The 19,539-nt window shown below is 41.6% G+C and overlaps 1 protein-coding gene across 2 annotated transcripts in view; it reads right to left on the bottom strand.

The window, feature by feature from the left end:
- Nucleotides 1-2,980: 2,980 nt before the first annotated feature.
- Nucleotides 2,981-19,539, bottom strand: part of SCG5 (secretogranin V) — a 62,199-nt gene continuing 45,640 nt past the window's right edge. The window contains exon 6 of one of the 2 annotated variants that reach the window (XM_025189462.3): nucleotides 2,981-3,306. In XM_025189462.3, the coding sequence (XP_025045247.2) occupies nucleotides 3,286-3,306 (21 nt within the window). In that variant the 3' untranslated portion in view covers nucleotides 2,981-3,285. Of the gene's footprint in view, nucleotides 3,307-9,551; nucleotides 10,095-19,539 lie in introns of those variants that run through there. The other variant, XM_006132692.5, reaches the window with a different exon arrangement.

Below are 19,539 nucleotides of genomic sequence, written 5' to 3'. Positions count from 1 at the left end.
TCCACTTGATGCTAAGAGAGCTTCTGCATATAGCATAGGAACCTTTTTGTAGGTGCTTACAATGAATCACTTATCAAACATTTGGGGGGGTTGGAAGCACTTTGTAAAAGTTGAAGAGTGTAAATGTTTTTTTTTTTCCTAAGAAGCCTTAGTAATCAAAATAAGTAAGTGAAGAAGTCAGCCTAGTACTGACTTCAGATGAGACTGCAGAGGGGCTTTTTGTTTTGAAACCAGATAGGACCAGGAACTCTTGTGCAGAAGATATTATTTCTTTACATGGTTTTGAAATGAACATCTGAATGAAAAAAAGCCAAAACAAAACCAAAAACATTTCCTCCTTTAAGAAAAATACTACAGCAAAGTTAGAAGAGAGAAGAATCCTTTGGAGTCAGCTGGTGTGAAATCTATCATACTCATTAAAAAAATCATAGCTACTTTCTGCTCCAGTATGTAATCAATGGAGATGGGATGGTATATTTTCCTGCATTTTGCGGGAATTTACCCCTTTCATACAGTAAGCTGTTTGGCTTAAATGCTGTGCTTTCTTTAGCTATGCCTTTACTGCAAAAAGGTATGCTTTAATATCCTGATAGCTATCTTGATGTTAAAGTCTAATGGAGACAAGGCACTATAGTTTTTACCTCAACCTAGTCAGGGTAAATCCCTTGGGGCAGGGACAGTGATGTGGGAAGTGGGAATAAGCTATCTTTTTTCATCTCTTTTGCATTGAAGACAACACCCTTTTATGTCTGGAAAGTCTCTTGTGTATTATTGGAAGTTTCTTGAACCAAACAATAAACTGCTACTATAGTAATCCCCCTTACAGGTGTAGAACCATCATTCGTGGGGATGCCTTCTTTTCCTGACCCACAAAGGGACTATGAAAGATAAAACTATTTGCATTGTAATGCACACTCTTATGCCAAAAGGTATGTATTAACAAAGTTCCAAATCCTGTATTCTTAGTTGGAGTAAAATGATCACTGACTGTGAAAGTCTTGCTTAAAGCCCACACAAGTTGGTACAAAATTCAAGAGACTATCTTCCATATCTTGGCCCTTTCCCGCAAAGGGATAACTCCATCTGATATGGGAAGTGGCTACTGGGTTATTCCTTAGGCAGGCTTGGTCCTACAAAAAAATCAGATATAGTCTCTAATGAAGGCATTCACAGTACTGAGACTTTTGCTCTGAAGGAGCTCAACATGTTGTCTCTTTTACCAACAGAAACTTGGCTAACAAAAGCCACACCCACCGTGGCTGTCTCATCTCCTGTAACCAACATGGCCACATCACTGCAAATAGCTGTCATTTGACCATTTAGTTCAAGACAAAAATCTTAAAAAAAGACAAGATTTATACATTTTAAACTCAAGATTCAGTGGTCTGTAAATGAATGGTCTGTAAATGAGGGACAGCAGTCAGGAATGGAGAGAGGTTCTATAACACCATTCAAGTCACTCATTACTTGTTGTTCTTTGTGCTTTCTCCTGTGCCTCAGTTGTTTTACAATGAAATTAAGCCACTGACTCCCTCGTTTTTTCTTACAGGGGATAGTTGGATGAGGAAATATTGCAATAAAATGTAGAAGACACCTATGTCATTGCCAGGGATAAGAGTTTGAGTCTATGAGTTAAGGGATAATAATTATCTTTGTAATAGGCAAAAGATGATTCAGATCTCCTTAATCTGTCAAACCAATCCATTCATTTCCAACTGCTTTCACTCCCACCTCCCTGTCTGCACCCAAGAAACTCCTCCCTTTCCCTCCCACCACCCAGGAAAACAGAAAATGGATGAAAAAGAGCCAGGCAAGTTTTCTACGGTCATTCAGCTCCAGTTGCTAATGCTGCCGCCATGGCATTCACAATAATTTAAGATTTGTAATGCTGCCATGTGTTCAACATATGGCTAACAGATATTCCTATTGTCAGGAATCACATAGTCACTGGAAAGCAGTTAGCATCATAAATAAAGCAAACATAATCAGATACTACATACTTCTTCCTCATGGTGAATTAAGATGATGCACTGGAATTCAACCCCATTCTTCAATTAATGGCAGAAAGCATGAATGTCAGAGACCTGGTACTGTACATATCGGGTAAATGATTTACTTAACTCTTTCACTGTCCCACAGAGAAACAAGTGTGTTGGAGTGCATGTGTTTGGGCTGTAACCCCATGTTAGCCAGCTATATTCCTGGGAGTATAATACATGGGAGTCTTGACTGTAGCAAAGCCACCCTCCCCCCCTTCTATTGCAAAGCGCTTTCCTTTTAAAGTTGGCCTTTAAATAGTTCACTGTCAATGGATTAGAATGTCAGGGAAGCTTGTCAGCAGCAGCATGGGCTAGATTCCATCTTTGATCATGGGAGGTTCATTCGTTCAACCAGGATTTAGAGGACTAGAAGTTTGTGCATGCCTAAATGGGAGGTGGGAAGGAAAGAACTGGGAAAGGGGAGGGAGTAGCCATTGGTTCCTACTGAATGAAATAGAAACTTTTCCTACGGGTCTGTCTCCCTTTCTGGGGAAGCTCCTCAGCTGAATTGAGCTGCTGCTACTGTCATTGATTTCAGTGGAGCTAAACATGTATACTATCTAAAAATGTGTCCCTTTTGATTCACAGGGTTTTTCCTATCAGAGAAGCATAGGGTGGGAAGGGAACACAAAATGTCATCTAGTCCAGCCCCTTGTGCTTGGGCAGGACAAAGAATACTTGACCATCTCTAACAGGTGTTTATCTAACTTGTTCTCCAGTGACAGGAATGACAAAACCTCCCTTGGAAGCCTGTTCCAGTGCATAACTACCCTTATGTTTATGTTTAAAGGGGAACAGCAGTGCTTTAATTAAAAAAAAAAAGACAGATTCTAAATCATTAATGCAATATCTGGATAGATTTAAAAATGATAAATAAATACTTAATAACAGCAAACAGTAAGGCTGCTTCCCTTAATTTGCAGTAAGGATTTGTGGCTGGCTCACATATAGGAAGTATGACAACTTGAACACAGTTTTTGCTAGATCAATAAAGGAAGAACACTTTTTCTATTACTTTGTTTGATGTTGTGTGTTTCAAGTTTAAATGTACAAACATACACATACACACACACGAGTGGGTATTTGTGAAGGGTTTCTTTTTTTTATAGCATTTCAATATTTCTTCAGAGATTGGCCTTCTCTTTCAATTTGCATAGATCAGGATATGTGCCTGATTTCGAAGAGAGAGGCACTATCAAACTCTACTGGCTTAAGACACTGGGGTGAGGTCTTTCATGTTCTCTGTTCACCGGCAACCAGTGTCATCCTGCACAAAAGAGGAGAGTAGATTCAGAGGGAGTTTAAAACCTGGTCATGAATGTTCCCTCTAATGTTTCCCATCCATGTGAAGAATAATTTTATGTGCACCAAGGCACGTTCAGATGTGTACCACTAGTGAGCACTAATCAGCGAGGTGACATTGGAAGTTTTCCTGAGTGGCCACCCAAGACCTCAACTTAGAGGGAACACTACTGACTGTGCTGTATCAGCAAACAGTAGTTTTACGAATATGAAATTCCTGGGTCTCTCTCTCTCTCTCTCTCTCTGGGTATGTCTACGCTGCAACACTATTTTGGGCTTGCTATTCTGACGTCCCTGTAAACCTCATTCTACGAGGACTACGGGATGTTTCAGAATAGCGCTTTATTTTGAAATTTGGTGCTTTGTAGACACCAACAAATGACGAAATAAGCTATTTCAAAATATCACTGAAATAAGTTACGCTATTTGCATAGCTCAAATTGCGTATCTTATTTTGAGTTATGGTGCAGCGTAGACACATCCTCTGCTATAGCCAGTTCACATATATCAGTATTTGCCTTGTAGCATTCGCATACCATGTTTGGCTTTAGTAGTTGTGCCCTCTGTATCTACCCAGCTTCCACACAGCATATTGTAAATAGGCCTGCATGTCAGATCTTTACATCAGTCTAAGCTTTTTGGTTGATCCAACAAACCCAGACATGATCTTTGCTCTCTTACAACAGTATAAATCAGTAATGCCACTGATTTCACCTTGTAAAGGAGATCAGAATCGTGTCCAAAATCTTACAACTAGAACTGACCAGAGAACAACAATGCCATTCCACACCAACTTTTGAGATTTCAAATTTGGCTTTGGTCCACTTTGAACAAAACTTTTCAAATGTGTTTTGTGAAAATGATATGGATGGTCAGCGTATATAACTGGTATTAGTGAGGCCTAACTTCATATCCCATACATTCAAAGCAGAGATTTTCATCCTTGATGACTTCAAATTATGCAGAGCAGAAATCTGAGCCTAGGTCTTCAACATCAGTGCCTTAACTAGCCACCTGTAATTGGTCTTCCTTGCCTTCTTCCTTCCTATTCCTCAGCTGAAAAGCTTCTTGGAAAAAACAGAGTTGTAACTTGTAAGGAGCAATATAGGTCTATGTAAAATACTGCAATGTAACATTAATTTCAGAAAAATGTTCTAATTAGCTCTACTTAAAAACCTACTAGATTTCCTCCCCCTCTTTCACTAGGCAAAGCTACTGCACAGTTTGTTTAAAGGTCCCTTATCGGGCATTGAATAAGATTGTCAAAAAGGACTTTGTTTAGCTAAACACAAATGTGCCAATAAAAATAATCAAATCACTTAACTCGTTACCCATTCTTATACTATTTAGCTTACTTTGCAGATTATCATCTTTAAATAATTAGCAAAATCTTAACATGACTAATATACTGTATTTGACATATTAACATGCAAAGCACTCTGTGTGTATAAATCATATACTTTTGTCTACTTAATAACTTTAAGTATTATAGTTTGTTCTTAGATATTTTTACCAACGCTTTCATTGCAATGCATTTTATTTTGTACAGCTTCTTTCATACAAACCATATCTTAAAATACTTTAGAGATAATTAATACCCTTGAAGTTTGTAAAATACCTTACAATGTCAAATTTTTAATTCTAAAGAGCTAAAATAGTAAACAGTTATAGCATCATAAAGCGGTTCTTGATCTTTAAAATATCATAAATGCCATCATGCAATTTTTTTCAGAAACTCATGTACTTCCCCAAACAAACCAGAAATTCAGCTACTGTTGATTGATACTCTGTACAAATATATTACTTTATTTGAGCAATGTGCACAATTAACTGAAAAAAGATATTTGATATTTTTTCTGGTTGAATCCATAAGAGCATGTCTGAGGAAAAGCTATTGATGGGGGTTTTATGTACAATTGCAATCCCTTTTGGAATTTGGTCTCTTTCGATTGTGAAAGGGCGTGCCTACCCCATTTCAGAAAGCCAGGCCATACACAAAGCTGAAGATAGAATTGGTAATCCTACTACCAAGAATACAAAGTCATGGGTTACAGTTTCTCAATAGTTTTGGGGGGGGGGAGGCGGAGTTCCTAATTTCAAGTACAATCAATGGGGTTTAATGGAATCAGCAGCCTGCCATGAATTTAAGTTATTTTATCAGATAGTTTTAAAGAAAGATTTACATGTTATTTGTGGTAACATGAAGGCTGCGTCTAGATTGGCATGATTTTCCGGAAATGCTTTTAGCAGAAAAGTTTTCCGTTAAAAGCATTTTCGGAACAGAGCATCTAGATTGGTATGGACGCTTTTCCGCAAAAGCACTTTTGGCAGAAAAGTGTCCGTGGCCAATCTAGACGTGCATTTTCACAAAAAAGCCCCGATTGCCATTTTCGCAATCGGGGCTTTTTTGCGGAAAACAAATCTGAGCTGTCTACACTGGCCCTTTTGCGCAAAAGTTTTGCGCAAAAAGACTTTTGCCTGAACGGAAGCAGAATAGTATTTCCACAAGAAGCACTGATTTCTTATAGTAGGAAGTCAGTGATTTTGCAGAAATTCAAGCGGCCAGTGTAGGCAGCTGGCAAGTTTTTCCGGAAAAGTGGCTGATTTTCTGGAAAAACTGTCCAGTCTAGACACAGCTGAAGTGTATAAAAAAAAGGACAAAAATCTCCAAACTCTAGAATATGTTTTCCCATCTCCATACTGATCTAAGAGAGACATTCAGCTTCTCAGGCCCTGTTGAGGTTGTAAGCAATTATCAGGCAGTACCTCAGCAATAATGTAGTTGGTTTGTGGTGCCTAATTATCACATCACTGAGTAGCGTGGATTAAATCACTGAGACCCACAGCTCTTAAAGGAACTAGACATCAGGATTTTTTGAAGCTATTGAACAAACCTCATCCCACCCTTCACTTTATAAAATATGCATTTACCAAGTACAAATATTGTGGGAAAGCACAGGAAAGGGATTAAAAGATTGAAAATTGAGTCACTTTAGTGGTTGAGTCTTTAATCTGACAAGTAATTAAATGGGCTTCCTTTAGATGGTAAACCTTGTAGAGCCTGTAGAACCATTTTCCCTAACAGTGTAGAAGACAAGGGGAGGGAAGCTGAAGAATCACTCTTTTAGCTCTATGGGACCTAATGGTGTGGAAAGGCCTCAACCAACTCAAATTCTGTCAGTGTTGTTGTGGCCATTGGTCCCCAAATGTTTGAGACACAACACAGGTGAGATATCTTCTACTAGACCAACTTCTGCTGGTGAGAGAGACAAGCCTTTGAGCCTCACAGAATTCTCTTCCAGAGCTGTGTAACTTGAAAGCTTGCCTCTTTCACCAACGGATATAGGGCCAATAAAAGATATTATCTCACCTACCTCATCTCACTACAATTTTGTCTGGCTGCAGCAGGACATAGATAGAAGTGTATGGATATATTTTGGGCCAGTGAAATCAATGGAAAGTTCTTCTCTTAAACTGATGACATGACATATAGCCCTGGATTTCTATTTTAGATCCACCCTATGATAATTTCTTTGTACTTCAGGTCTGAATGAAGAATAAGCAGGAAAACAGGATAAAGGGTTGAGTATGCTCAATAAGTAGGGAGTATGCAGCTGATCCTGTGAAATCTTGAGTACAGTCAACATCTGATGTTTTGGGGATCTGCGATTGTTCAGTATCATCTTGCCATATCCAATTACAAATCTCACCTTGCAGCATACACTCCCTTCAACTTAAAACTTCTGTTAATATATTCTTGGTAAGTGTAACAGGGTGTGAGACTCACTGTTGTGGTGCCCCCTGCTGGTCACTCTGGGAATTATCAGCCCTGGAATGCCCCCTTTTGGCTGGTGTCTCACCTGCTGTTACCTATTTTTCCTATACCTCTGTGTGTTAGGGCCCAGTCCCTCCCAGACTGTGGCATCTTCTTCTCTGGGTACTGCCCTGCTGCAGTGCCCCCACACATTGGGGTTCTTCCCCTCAGAGAACCCACAACCCCCACCTTGCCTCAGAGACCCTACTGCCAGTAACTAGCCCCTTACATCAGGGACAAACTGCAGTCTGAAATGGCCACTCATCATAGAAAGGGGGGGGTTGGACCTACTGCCTTTGCTTATCCTGGCAGCCTAGTATCTTGAGGCATTGCTTCAGGCCCTGCAGCCTGGGAGCTTCCTAACCAGGACTTCCCCAGCTCTGCCTACTTTCCCCTGGCCCTACTCCTAAGCCAGAAAGCCTCCAACTTCCCTGGCAGCTAGGTCCCTACACAGCTGGAGCAAGAGTGAGTCTATGTCCTCCCTCCCCTCCAGGAGCCTTTATTTATACTGCTCACAGCTGGGCCCTAACTGGCTAATATCTGCCACAGCTGCTGGCTCCACAACTCCAGTCCTCTCTCCCAGGTCTGGGTTTTAACACTTAAAGGGCCAGTGCAGGGCAGATGCCCCATCACAATAAGAAAGAAGAGTGTGAAAAACTTGTGTTGAATTCAGATGGTAGAAAAAATTCTGAAGTTTTGCAACCTACTTACAAATAGTTTGAAAAAGGCAAGAATCAGTGAGTAAATGTTTGTTCAGCTGTAATTACTAAATAGAAAATGCAGCATCACCACAGTCCAGTTTTTGAAAATCTAGTGAATCTGAATTTTACCAAGTAGAATTTCAGTTTCTGTCAGTCTTCTAACTTTTGCATTCTGTCTTATCTAGGTTGAGCATTTTAGGAGGGAATGTATCTTGTCTCACAGATTGAGATTTATAAATATAACATTAATCCATTTGTTATTATTTCTGGGCCACTTGATATGTAGGAAAAATATATATTAATAGGGATGTAAGCGATTAATTGACTAGTTGACACACTAGTTGACTAGTTGCTTCCCCCCACCTTGCTGCTTCTATCAGAGTCCCCTGCTGGCCCCAGGCTTCATGTGGTGTTTTAATCTTTGAAATGTACATTGCAAAGGCGGAATGCTGCGTGGCACTTCTGCCTTTGAAATGTAGCAACAGTCGGGTGGGCTCTTGTTACATTTCAAAGCAGAAGCGCCCTTATCGACTAATTGAATAGTTGATAGAAATTCCATCAACAATTCAATTAATCTAATTTTAACATCCCTAGTGTGTAACGTGGCCTCTTTGCCTGGAAAGCAATGCCACATACCTAATAGAAGTAACAAAATTTGATCAGATGATCCCATCACAGCCCATCTGACTGTAAGGTGTGTATCAATCTGTAGATTTAGGAAGGAATCCTTTTCAAGTTCACCAGCGTGACAAAGACTTCTGAGGTGAGCTACGCAGTTGCAACTTCAAGACCAGTAGTTGGCTACCAAGACTGGCTGGGATAGGTCTTTATACAGAGACTACAGTTTCCCCCTTGCTTCTTGCATGAGAGTATTAGATGGCCATGGACCAGATGGCGGTCCCTTTTCACCTTTCTTTTTTCTCTTGAGATAAAGCAAGTAATTTACATAGCCTGATATGGGGTTTACCATTGCCCGACAACTGGTAAAATTGAAGGCCCAGGGTGAGGCCTGCTGATTAGCCTATATCTGGGAATCTCATCTGCACTATAGCCCCGCTTGGATATTTAGAGGTGCTGGTGTTGAATCAGCTGACATGATGAGAACTGCATTGACAGTATTGTGACAAGGCTAACGGCCATACTGAATAATTAAAGTGCTTTGATGGAGCAGGGTAGGGTTGGTACCTGTCTTGATTTTTATAAGATCAGTCCTGTTTTAATGGAGTGAGCTCATGTCCTGGAATTTAGGCTGATAGGACACCTTATATCCCAATAAAATGGAGAGCCTCCCATTTACAATATAACCTGCCTATGACCAGAGATCTTTATCATCATACACAAATGTTATTTTCCTCATTCATGGCATTCCATAGGAATATGAATTTGGACTCTTTTTAAATGTACAAATGCAGTAGCCACTCAGGAAAAAAAACAACATGGGATTTCAAAGTCTGCAAATTAGAGAAATACTAGCAAGTAGCCAAGGTAGGTGTGAGCATCTGAGAAGGATGAGATAGTGAAATGATAAAAACTGATCAGGTAAAATACTTCAGTAAGTAGATACAAACCACAGTTTTCTAGTTAGCAGAGCAATAACCAAGGCAGATTATCCTCCAAATACTGTGCAAAATGTCATGCTGTAAACACTGTAGATTGCTTGAATATTTATTAAAATAGACCAAAGTTGAAAGTATCTGGGTAAAACAATATTTATCATTACTTTAGTTTGTTTAATCACAGTATCTGTGAACAAAATAATAAAACTATAATTTTCATGTGTCAAACATGGGAAAATAGAATAAACACGGAAAATAAACTGGGCCATTTTCATCTTCCTCTTTATAAGCTGCTTTTTAATGCTATTTAACTCACATTAGCTATTAAAATGACTAATATTTTTAAAACTTGCTCCATGACAAATACAAAAACAACTAAAAGATCCTATTACCATAGCAGACAGCAGAATCATATTTTCATTATCCAGGAGAACAATGTTATAAATACAGCTGTTTTTCATCCACAATTATATAAATAATAAATATGCTGCCATTTGCAAGGATTTTAATAGCAGATTATATGTGTAAGCAATATTAAGATCTAGTGGAGAGCGGCACGAGTTTCCATCATTTATTTTTACTGTACTTATTCAGTGCCTTTGTCTTCATCTGAAAAATGAGGAACAGACTTCTTTGCGACAACGTTGTCCAGTCTCCGGCCTTGCAGATATGGATTCACACTCTGAAAATAATTTTTTTTCATTAAAAGATATTGATTAGGAATGAGAAAATATATCCAAGGATAACTAGCAATCTTGGATGTATAAAAACATTTGAATGTCAAATTTAAACAGATGGGTTGCCTTCCCAATGATTTATCAGTCAAAAAGATATGCCCATATCATTAGTCTTGGAAGGTCTACCCCTCTATGTGACTACTTTAGTGTATTTGTCACTGCTATAGTGATTGCAGTCTAGCATAGTTCTATGAAAAATAAGAAGCCTAAACCTCTACCAGACCAGATAAGAACATAAGAACATAAGAATGGCCGTACTGGGTCACACCAAAGGTCCATCTAGCCCAGTATCCTGTCTACCGACAGTGGCCAGCACCAGGTGCCCCAGAGATGGTGGACTGAAGACAATGATCAAGTGATTTGTCTCCTGCCATCCTTCTCCAGCCTCTGATAGACAGAGGCCAAGGACACCATTTTATCCCCTGGCTAATAGCCTTTTATGGACCTAACCTCCATGAAATTATCTAGCTTCTCTTTAAACTCTATTATAGTCCTAGCCTTCACAACCTCCTCTGGCAAGGAGTTCCACAGGTTGACTACACACTGTGTGAAGAAGAACTTTCTTTTATTAGTTTTAAACCTGCTCCCCATTAATTTCATTTGGTGTCCTCTAGTTCTTCTATTTAGGGAACTAATAAATAACTTTTCTTTATCGGCCCTCTCCACACCACTCATGATTTGATAGACCTCTATCATATTCCCTCTCAGTCTCTTCTTTTCTAAACTGAAAAGTCCCAGTCTCTTTAACCTCTCCTCATATGGGACCCGTTCCAAACCCCTAATCATTTTAGTTGCCCTTTTCTGAACCCTTTCCAAGGCCAAAATATCTTTTTTGAGGTGAGGAGACCACATCTATACACAATATTCAAGATGTGGGCGTACCATAGTTTTATACAGGGGCAGTAAGATATTCTGGGTCCTATTTTCTATCCCTTTCCTAATAATTCCTAGCATCCTATTTGCCTTTTTGACCACCGCTGCACACTGCGTGGAAGTTTTCAGAGAACTGTCCACGATAACTCCAAGATCTCTTTCCGGATTTGTCGTAGCCATATTAGCCCCCATCATACTGTACGTATAGTTGGGGTTATTTCTCCCGATGTGCATTACTTTACACTTATCCACATTAAATTTCATTTGCCATTTTGTTGCCCAATCACTCAGTTTGGTGAGATCTTCTTGAAGTCCCTCACAGTCTGCTTCTGTCTTGACTATCCTAAACAGTTTTGTATCATCTGCAAACTTTACTACCTCACTGCTTACCCCTTTCTCCAGATCATTTATGAATAAGTTGAAAAGGATTGGTCCCAGGACTGACCCTTGGGGTACACCACTAGTTACCCCTCTCCAATCTGAAAATTTACCATTTATTCCTACCCTTTGTTTCCTGTCTTTTAACCAGTTCTCAATCCAAGAAAGGACCTTCCCTCTTATCCCATGGCCATGTAATTTACACAAGAGCCTTTGGTGAGGGACCTTGTCAAAGGCTTTCTGAAAATCCAAGTATACTATATCTACTGGATCCCCCTTGTCCGCATGTTTGTTAACCCCTTCAAAGAACTCTAAGGGTATGTCTACACTACCCCTCTAGTTCGAACTAGCGGGGTAATGTATGCATACCGAACTTGCTAATGAAGCCCGGGATTTGAATTTCCCGGGCTTCATTAGCATAAAGCCGGCTCCGCCATTTTTAAAAGCCGGCTAGTGCGAACCCCGTGCCGCGCGGCTACACGCAGCTACACGTGGAACGAGGTGTACAGATAGATCGGAATCGCTACGTAGTTCGAACTATCTAGCCCGTGCCGCGTGTAGCCGCGCGGCACGGGGTTCGCACTAGCCGGCTTTTAAAAATGGCGGAGCTGGCTTTATGCTAATGAAGCCCGGGAAATTCAAATCCCGGGCTTCATTAGCAAGTTCGGTATGCATACATTACCCCGCTAGTTCGAACTAGCGGGGTAGTGTAGACATACCCTAACAGATTAGTAAGACAGGATTTCCCTTTACAGAAGCCATGTTGACTTTTGTCCAACAAATTATGTTCTTCTACATGCTTCACAATTTTATTCTTTATTATTGTTTCGACTAATTTGCCCGGTACTGAAGTTAGACTTACCGGTCTGTAATTGCCAGGATCACCTCTAGAGACCTTTTTAAATATTGGTGTCACGTTGGCTACCTTCCAGTCATTAGGTACGGAAGCCGATTTAAAGGATATGTTACAAACCACAGATAATAGCTCAGCAATTTCCCATTTGAGTTCTTTTAGAACCCTTGGATGAATGCCATCTGGTCCCGGAGATTTGTTAACATTAAGTTTTTCTATTTGTTCCAAAACCTCCTCTAATGACACTTCAATCCAGGACAATTCCTCAGATTCATCACCCACAAAGGACAGTGCAGATTCAGGAATCTCCCCAACATCCTCAGCCGTGAAGACTGAAGCAAAGAAATCATTTAGTTTCTCCGCAATGGCTTTATCGTCCTTGATTGCTCCTTTTATAGCTCGATCATACGTAATATACTATATGGCTACGTAATATACTATATGGCTACGTAATATACTATATGGCTACGTCTACATTGGCATGATCTTGCGGAAATACCCTTTAACACAAGAGTTCTTGCGTTAAAGTATTTGAGCAAGAGAGCGTCTACACTGGCATGTGCCTTTGCGCAAGAGATGTGCTTTTGTGCAAGAGCATCCATGCCAGTGTAGACGTTCTCTTGCGCAAGAAAGCTCTGATGGCCATTTTAGCCATTGGGCTTTCTTGTGCAAGAAATTCATGTTGCCTGTCTACACTGGCCTCTTGCACAAGAACATCATAGGGAGCATCATAGTTCTTGTGCAAGAAGCACTGATTTCACACATTAGAATGTCAGTGTTCTTGAGCAAGAACTCCCCACCAGTGTAGACAGGCAGCATGTTTTGCGTGAAAGCGGCCACTTTGGCACAAGATTGTGCCAATGTAGACACAGCCTATGTGCTTTATCTGCAACAGGAAAAGAAATCAGATGAACTTGATGGATTATTCACATGCACACAGTGTTTATGTGACTGGGATTTTAATTTGTAATGTTAACTAAAAGTAGGCTATAATATAGTTCCATTATGGAGCTTTACAAATCTTTAAGAGGAATGTTGACACAAAACTTATTTAGACAGAATTAGTTTGATTCAATTGCATGACTGACCTGCAATTATTAAAACTCATTTTCTGTCTGCTATTTTTAATTCTTAGTAAATGAACAAAAAATAGCTCCTAAGGAAAGATTTTAATAATTATAACTCAATCTTTCCCCCCCGAAAGAAGCTTAATGCAAAAAAAAATCCATTAACTATAAAGAATAAAGGCCCTATACCTATTCTACAACCCTTCAAGGTAGAAATATACATAATTGGATGGACTAGAACTGTTCGTATAATCTAAATAAAATGCTAATGTCTTGATCCTCTTCTTAATGCAGGGACTGGAACTGGGGGACTGACAGGGAGCTAGAACTATTATTCCCATTTTTAGATGGGAAACTGAGGCATAAAAAGGCTCAGTGACTTGCCCAAGGTCAGATAGGAACCTGTAACAGAGTAGAGAACTTGACTCCTTGTCTTTCAGTTGCGGGCTAGTGCACTAGCCACTTACCCACGCCTCCTCCCACATGACAATGATGAGCATTATATTCCTGTTACATCAGGCAGCACAGAGAGAATATTTTTCTTTCTTTTGTACATGTTTCACTACTCTTACCTTAAAGTGAGTTCTACTATATGAAAATACACCACATATCTGCTCCCAGAGGCACACCTACTCACTTTACTGACTGACAATAAGTTGATACTTTATTTTCATGTTAGCAATGCAAAGCCAATACAAATCTAGGTGAAGGAGGAAGATTCTTTTTTACAGAATTGATTACTAAATTCTGATTATGGAATGCTTATTGTTACTGATGTGTGACTCATAGACTCCAAGGTCAGAAGGGACCATTATGATCATCTAGTCTGACCCCCTGCACAGTGCAGGCCACAGAATCTCACCCACCCCCTCCTAGAATAATCCTCTCACCTACATCTCAGATATTGAAACCCTCAAATACTTTGAAGGCCCCAAGATGCAGAGAATCCTCCAGCTGTGATCTGTGCCCCATGCTACAGAGGAAGGCGAAAAACCTCCAGGGCCTCTGCCAATCTACCCTGGAGGAAAATTCCTTCCCGACCCCAAATATGGCAATCAGCTAAACCCTGAGCATGTGGGCAAGACTCATCAGCCAGACACCCAGAAAGTTCTCTATAGTAACTCCTATCATCCCTTCATTGACCTATTTCCCACTGATAATGAATGGTCAATTAGTTACCAAGATCATGTTATCTCATCAAACCATCCCATTATCACAGAACTGGAAGAGACCCCAGAAGGTCGTCAAGTCCAGCCCCCTGCTCTAGACAGGACCAATCCCATCTAAATCAACCCGGCCAGGGCTTTGTCAAGCCGAGACTTAAATACCTCTAGGGATGGAGACTCCACTACTTCCCTAGGTAACCCATTCCAGTGCTTCACTATCCTCCTTAGAAAATAGTTTTTCCTAATATCCAACCTGGACCTCTCCCACCACAACTTGAGACCATTGCTCCTTGTTCTGCCATCTGTCACTACTGAGAACAGCCTCTCTCCATCCTCTTTGGAACCTTCCTTCAGGAAGTTGAAGGCTGCTATCAAATCCCCCCCTCACTCTTCACTTCTGCGGACTAAACAGACCCAAGTCCCTCAGCCTCTCCTCATAAGTCATATGCTCCAGCCCCCTAATTATTTTGGTTGCCCTCTGCTGGACCCTCTCCAATGCGTCTGTATCCTTTTTGTAGTGGGGGGCCCAGAACTGGAAACAATACTCCAGATGTGGCCTCACCAAAGCCGAATAAAGGGGAATAATGACATCTCTGGATCTGCTGGCAATGCTCCTCTTAATGCAACCTAATATGCCATTAGCCTTTTTGGCTACAAGGGCACACTGTTGAATCATATCCAGCTTCTCATCCACTGTAACCTCTAGGTCCTTTTCTGCAGAACTACTACTTAACTGGTTGGCCACCAGCTTGTAACTATGCTTGGGATTCTTCCGTCCCAAGTGCAGGACTCTACACTTGTCCTTGTTGAACCTCATCAGATTTCTAGTGGCCCAATCCACCAATTTGTCTAAGTCACACTGGACCCTATCTCTGCCCTTAAGCGTATCTACCTCTCCCCCCAGCTTAGTGTCATCCGCAAACTTGCTGAGGGTGCAATCCATCCCTTCATCCAGGTCATTAATAAAGATATTGAACAAAACCGGCCCTAGAACCAAACCTTGTGGTACTCCGCTAGAAACCGACCGCCATCCTAACATCGAACCATTGATCACTACTCGCTGGGCTCGGCCTTCTAGCAATCTTTCTATCCACCTTACCGTCCATTTATCCAATCCACATTCCCTTAACTTGCTGGCAAGAATATTGTGGGAGACCATATCAAAAGCCTTGCTAAAGTCAAGGTATATAACATCCACTGACTTTCCCACGTCCACTGAGCCAGTTACCTCATCATAGAAGCTAATCAGATTGGTCAGGCACGACTTGCCCTTTGTTAATCCATGCTGACTATTCCTAATCACTTTCCTCTCATCCAAGTGCCTCAAAATGGATTCCTTAAGGATCCCTTCCATGATTTTTCCAGGAACCGAGGTAAGACTGACCAGCCTATAGTTCCCTGGATCGTCCTTCTTCCCTTTTTTGAAGATGGGCACTACATTTGCCTTTTTCCAATCATCCGGGATTTCTCCCGATCTCCACAACTTTTCAAAGATAATAGCCAAAGGCTCCTCAATGACATTTGCCAACTCCCTCAGTAACCTCGGGTGCATTAAGTCCGGACCCATGGATTTGTGTACGTTTAGCTTTTCTAAATAGTTCCTAACCTGTTCTTTACCCACCAAGGGCTGTTCATCTTCATCCCATCTTGCGTCACTTAGCGCAGAAGTCCAGGAGCCGACCTTGTCCGTGAATACAGAGGCAAAGAAAGCATTGAGTACTTCAGCTTTCCCCACATCATCTGTCACTAGGTTACCTCCTTCATCCATTAGAGGCTGCACATCCTCTCTGATCACCTTCTTCTTGTTAACATTCCTGTAGAAACCTTTCTTGTTATCCTTCACATCCTTAGCCAGTCAGAACTCCATTTGCACTTTCGCCTTCCTGATAACCCCCCGGCATTCTCGATCTATACATTTAAACTCCTCCCTAGTCATTTGTCCAAGTTTCCACTTCTTGTAAGCTTCCTTTTTGTGCTTAAGTTCACCAAGGATTTCCCCTGTAAGCCAATCCGGTCTCTTACCATGTTTGCCTCTCTTGCTACACATCAGGATGGTTTCTTTCTGTGCCTTCAATAAGGCTTCTTTAAAATACTGCCAGCTGTCCTGGACTCCTTTCCCCTTCATGGTAGCATCCCAGGGGATTCTGCCCATCAGATCTCTGAGGGAGTCAAAATCTGCTTTTTTGAAGTCCAAGGTGTGTATTTTACTATTCTCTTTCCTTCCTTTGGTCAGGATCATGAAATCTACCATCTCATGATCACTGCTTCCCAGGTTGTCACCCACCTCCACTTCCCCTATTAGTTCCTCCCTGTTTGTGAGCAGAAGGTCAAGCTGCGCACGGCCCCTGGTTGGATCCTTCAGCACTTGTGTCAAGAAGTTATCCCCAACATTCTCCAAAAACTTCCTGGATTGCCTGTGTACTGCCGTATTGGTTTCCCAACAGATGTCAGGGTTATTAAAGTCCCCCACGAGAACCAGGGCCTGCGATCTGGAAGCTTCGCTCAGTTGTCCGAAGAAAGCCTCATCTACCTCATCCACCTGATTCGGTGGCCTGTAGCAGACACCAACCACAATATCAATGCTGTTGTTTGCTCCTTTAAACTTAACCCATAGACTCTCAACAGGTTTTTCTCCCTCTTTATACTGGAGTTCAGAGCAATCGTAGTGCTCTCTTACGTAGTGCTCCTCCTTTTCTCCCCTGCCTGTTCTTCCAGAACAGTCTATACCCTTCCATGACAACACTCCAGTCATGCGAGTCATCCCACCAAGTCTCTGTTATCCCAATTAAATCATATTTCTTGGACTGGGCCAGGGCCTCCAGTTCTTCCTGTTTGTTGCCCAGGCTTTTTGCATTAGTGTACAAACACTTCAGGTAACCAGTTGATTGCCCTATCTTCTCCATTCGAAACTGGGGTCCTCCTTTCTTGCTCCTTGCTCTATGCATTTCTTCCCGGTATCTGACTTTCCCACTCCCCTCAGGGTTTTGGTCACCGTCCCCCGATGAACCTAGTTTAAAGCCCTCCTTACTAGGTTTGCAAGCCTGCCCACGAAGATGCTCCTTCCTCTCTTCGTTAGGTGGATCCCATCTCTTCCTAACAATCCTTGCACCTGGAACAGAGTCCCATGGTCGAAGAAACCAAAGCCCTCTCTGCGACACCACCTGCGCAACCACGCATTTACGTCCTCAATTCGACGATCCCAGCCCAGTCCTTTCCCTTCAACAGGGAGGATGTACAAGAACACCACTTGCGCTCCGAATTCTTGGATCCTTCTTCCCAGCGCTACATAATCCGCAGTAACCCACTCAAGGTCATTCTTGGCCGTATCATTAGTTCCCACGTGGAGAAGCAGGAAGCGATCCGAAGGTTTGATCAGCTTGGTAAGCCTCTCAGTGACATCCTGAATGCAAGCTCCCGGTAAGCAGCATACCTCTCAAGATTCCAAGTCCGGACAGCAGAGGGATGGCTCAGTCCCTCTTAGGAGGGAGTCCCCGACCACCACCACCCGTCGTTTTCTTTTGGGGGTGGTGGCCGTGGAACCCCATCCCTAGGACTACGCATCCCATGCCTTCCAGTAGATGGTGTTCCCTTCTGGTTTCTTCCTTGTGAGGTCCCTTCCAAAGCTTTCAGCACTGCAGAGCCTGTGGAGACAGCTTGAAAGCGATTACTTACCTCTATAGCACTGGGGGATTCCCGTGTTGGCCTTTTTCCCCTTCTAGAAGTTACATGCTGCCAGTTCTGTTCTTGGTCATGTACTGCCGACTCTGGCTCCTCTGCCTGCCGTGCTTGAAGGATTAAACGTTGCCTTCTATCGAAGAAGTCTTCATCTTCTCTGATCGAGCGTAGGGTCAACACTTGGGCCTCCAGTTCTCTAATTTTTTCTTCCAAAATGTCGACCAGCTTGCACTTCGTGCAGATGAAATCCATTCTTTCTTCCGGGAGGAAGACAAACACAGCACACGCAGTGCAGGTAACAGCAGCAGACCCATCACCATCCATCGCTGCTGTCCTGTTCCCAAGCTCCTTGGTCACTTGCCCACTGCCTTATAAAGCCCTGGAGTGCCTGAAAGTCCCTCCCCCTACCAAGGCTCAGCCAATCAGCAGAGGCTTCTGGAGAACACCCTCTCTAAACTTCCTGTTAGCACTCACCTGTTCGTGAAAGAACTCAGTTAGACTTCCAGCTTCCTGGTTTAAATGGCAGGGTAGGATTTATTTTCTGCTTCAGTTATTCCAAAACAGAACTGCTCATTTTATAATAAATATGGAAGCCTGAAGCTGTATTTTACAACAGTCACTTTTCAGTGTGGCACTGCACTTTAAATTTCAAAGTCCAATTTTCTTCTTACTAAGAAATGCGGCAGCAACAAAGTTGAATGACAAATACCTTTTCTTAGACAGAGGAAGGGACAGGAGCAGTGAGAGAAGTCACGATTAGCAAGATGGAGGGTGCAAAAATTCTGTGTGATCACTGGACACTTTGTGTTAAGTCATCAAGAGAAGAATCCCTCCTGTTGTGTTCGTGACACAGCTGGATGCAGAATAATACTCCTAATTCTCTTTTCACACCTGCAGTAAATCAGTAGTACATTCACTGAAACTAATGGAACAACACTAATTATGGGGCCAAAATCTGCTGTGATTTACACCTTTATGGCATGTTGACATAGGCAGCTGAAGGCAGAATACTTTCTATAGGGATCTAGCATTGCTAATGGATTTTACACATATCTGTTATGGAGAACTATTTTTTTAAATCAATTTGAAAGAGCCATTATCCATGTTACCCAAAATCATTTCCTAGGCAAAATAAAAGATATTTAAAAAGCCAGTTAATATAATTTTGAGGATTGTACATGAAAGGTTTTCACTTGAATACATCTTCTGAATGCAGCTCACTGCGACAGAATCATAACACTTAGATTTGTTGGATTTTTATTAAACCAGACACTGTAGTTTACCACAGCAATGTCTTGACTTCAAGTAGTATTCTAAGTTACAATGCAGACATATTAGTCAGATTCTTCATTTCAGCAATATGATTTTACCTTTTTAA

This window comes from Pelodiscus sinensis, chromosome 5 (genome assembly GCF_052426305.1).
Source record: "Pelodiscus sinensis isolate ZL-2025 chromosome 5, ASM5242630v1, whole genome shotgun sequence".
Lineage (NCBI taxonomy): Eukaryota > Metazoa > Chordata > Testudines > Trionychidae > Pelodiscus > Pelodiscus sinensis.
Note: the sequence above shows the minus strand (reverse complement) of the source record. Positions and strands in the feature narration are given on the sequence as shown.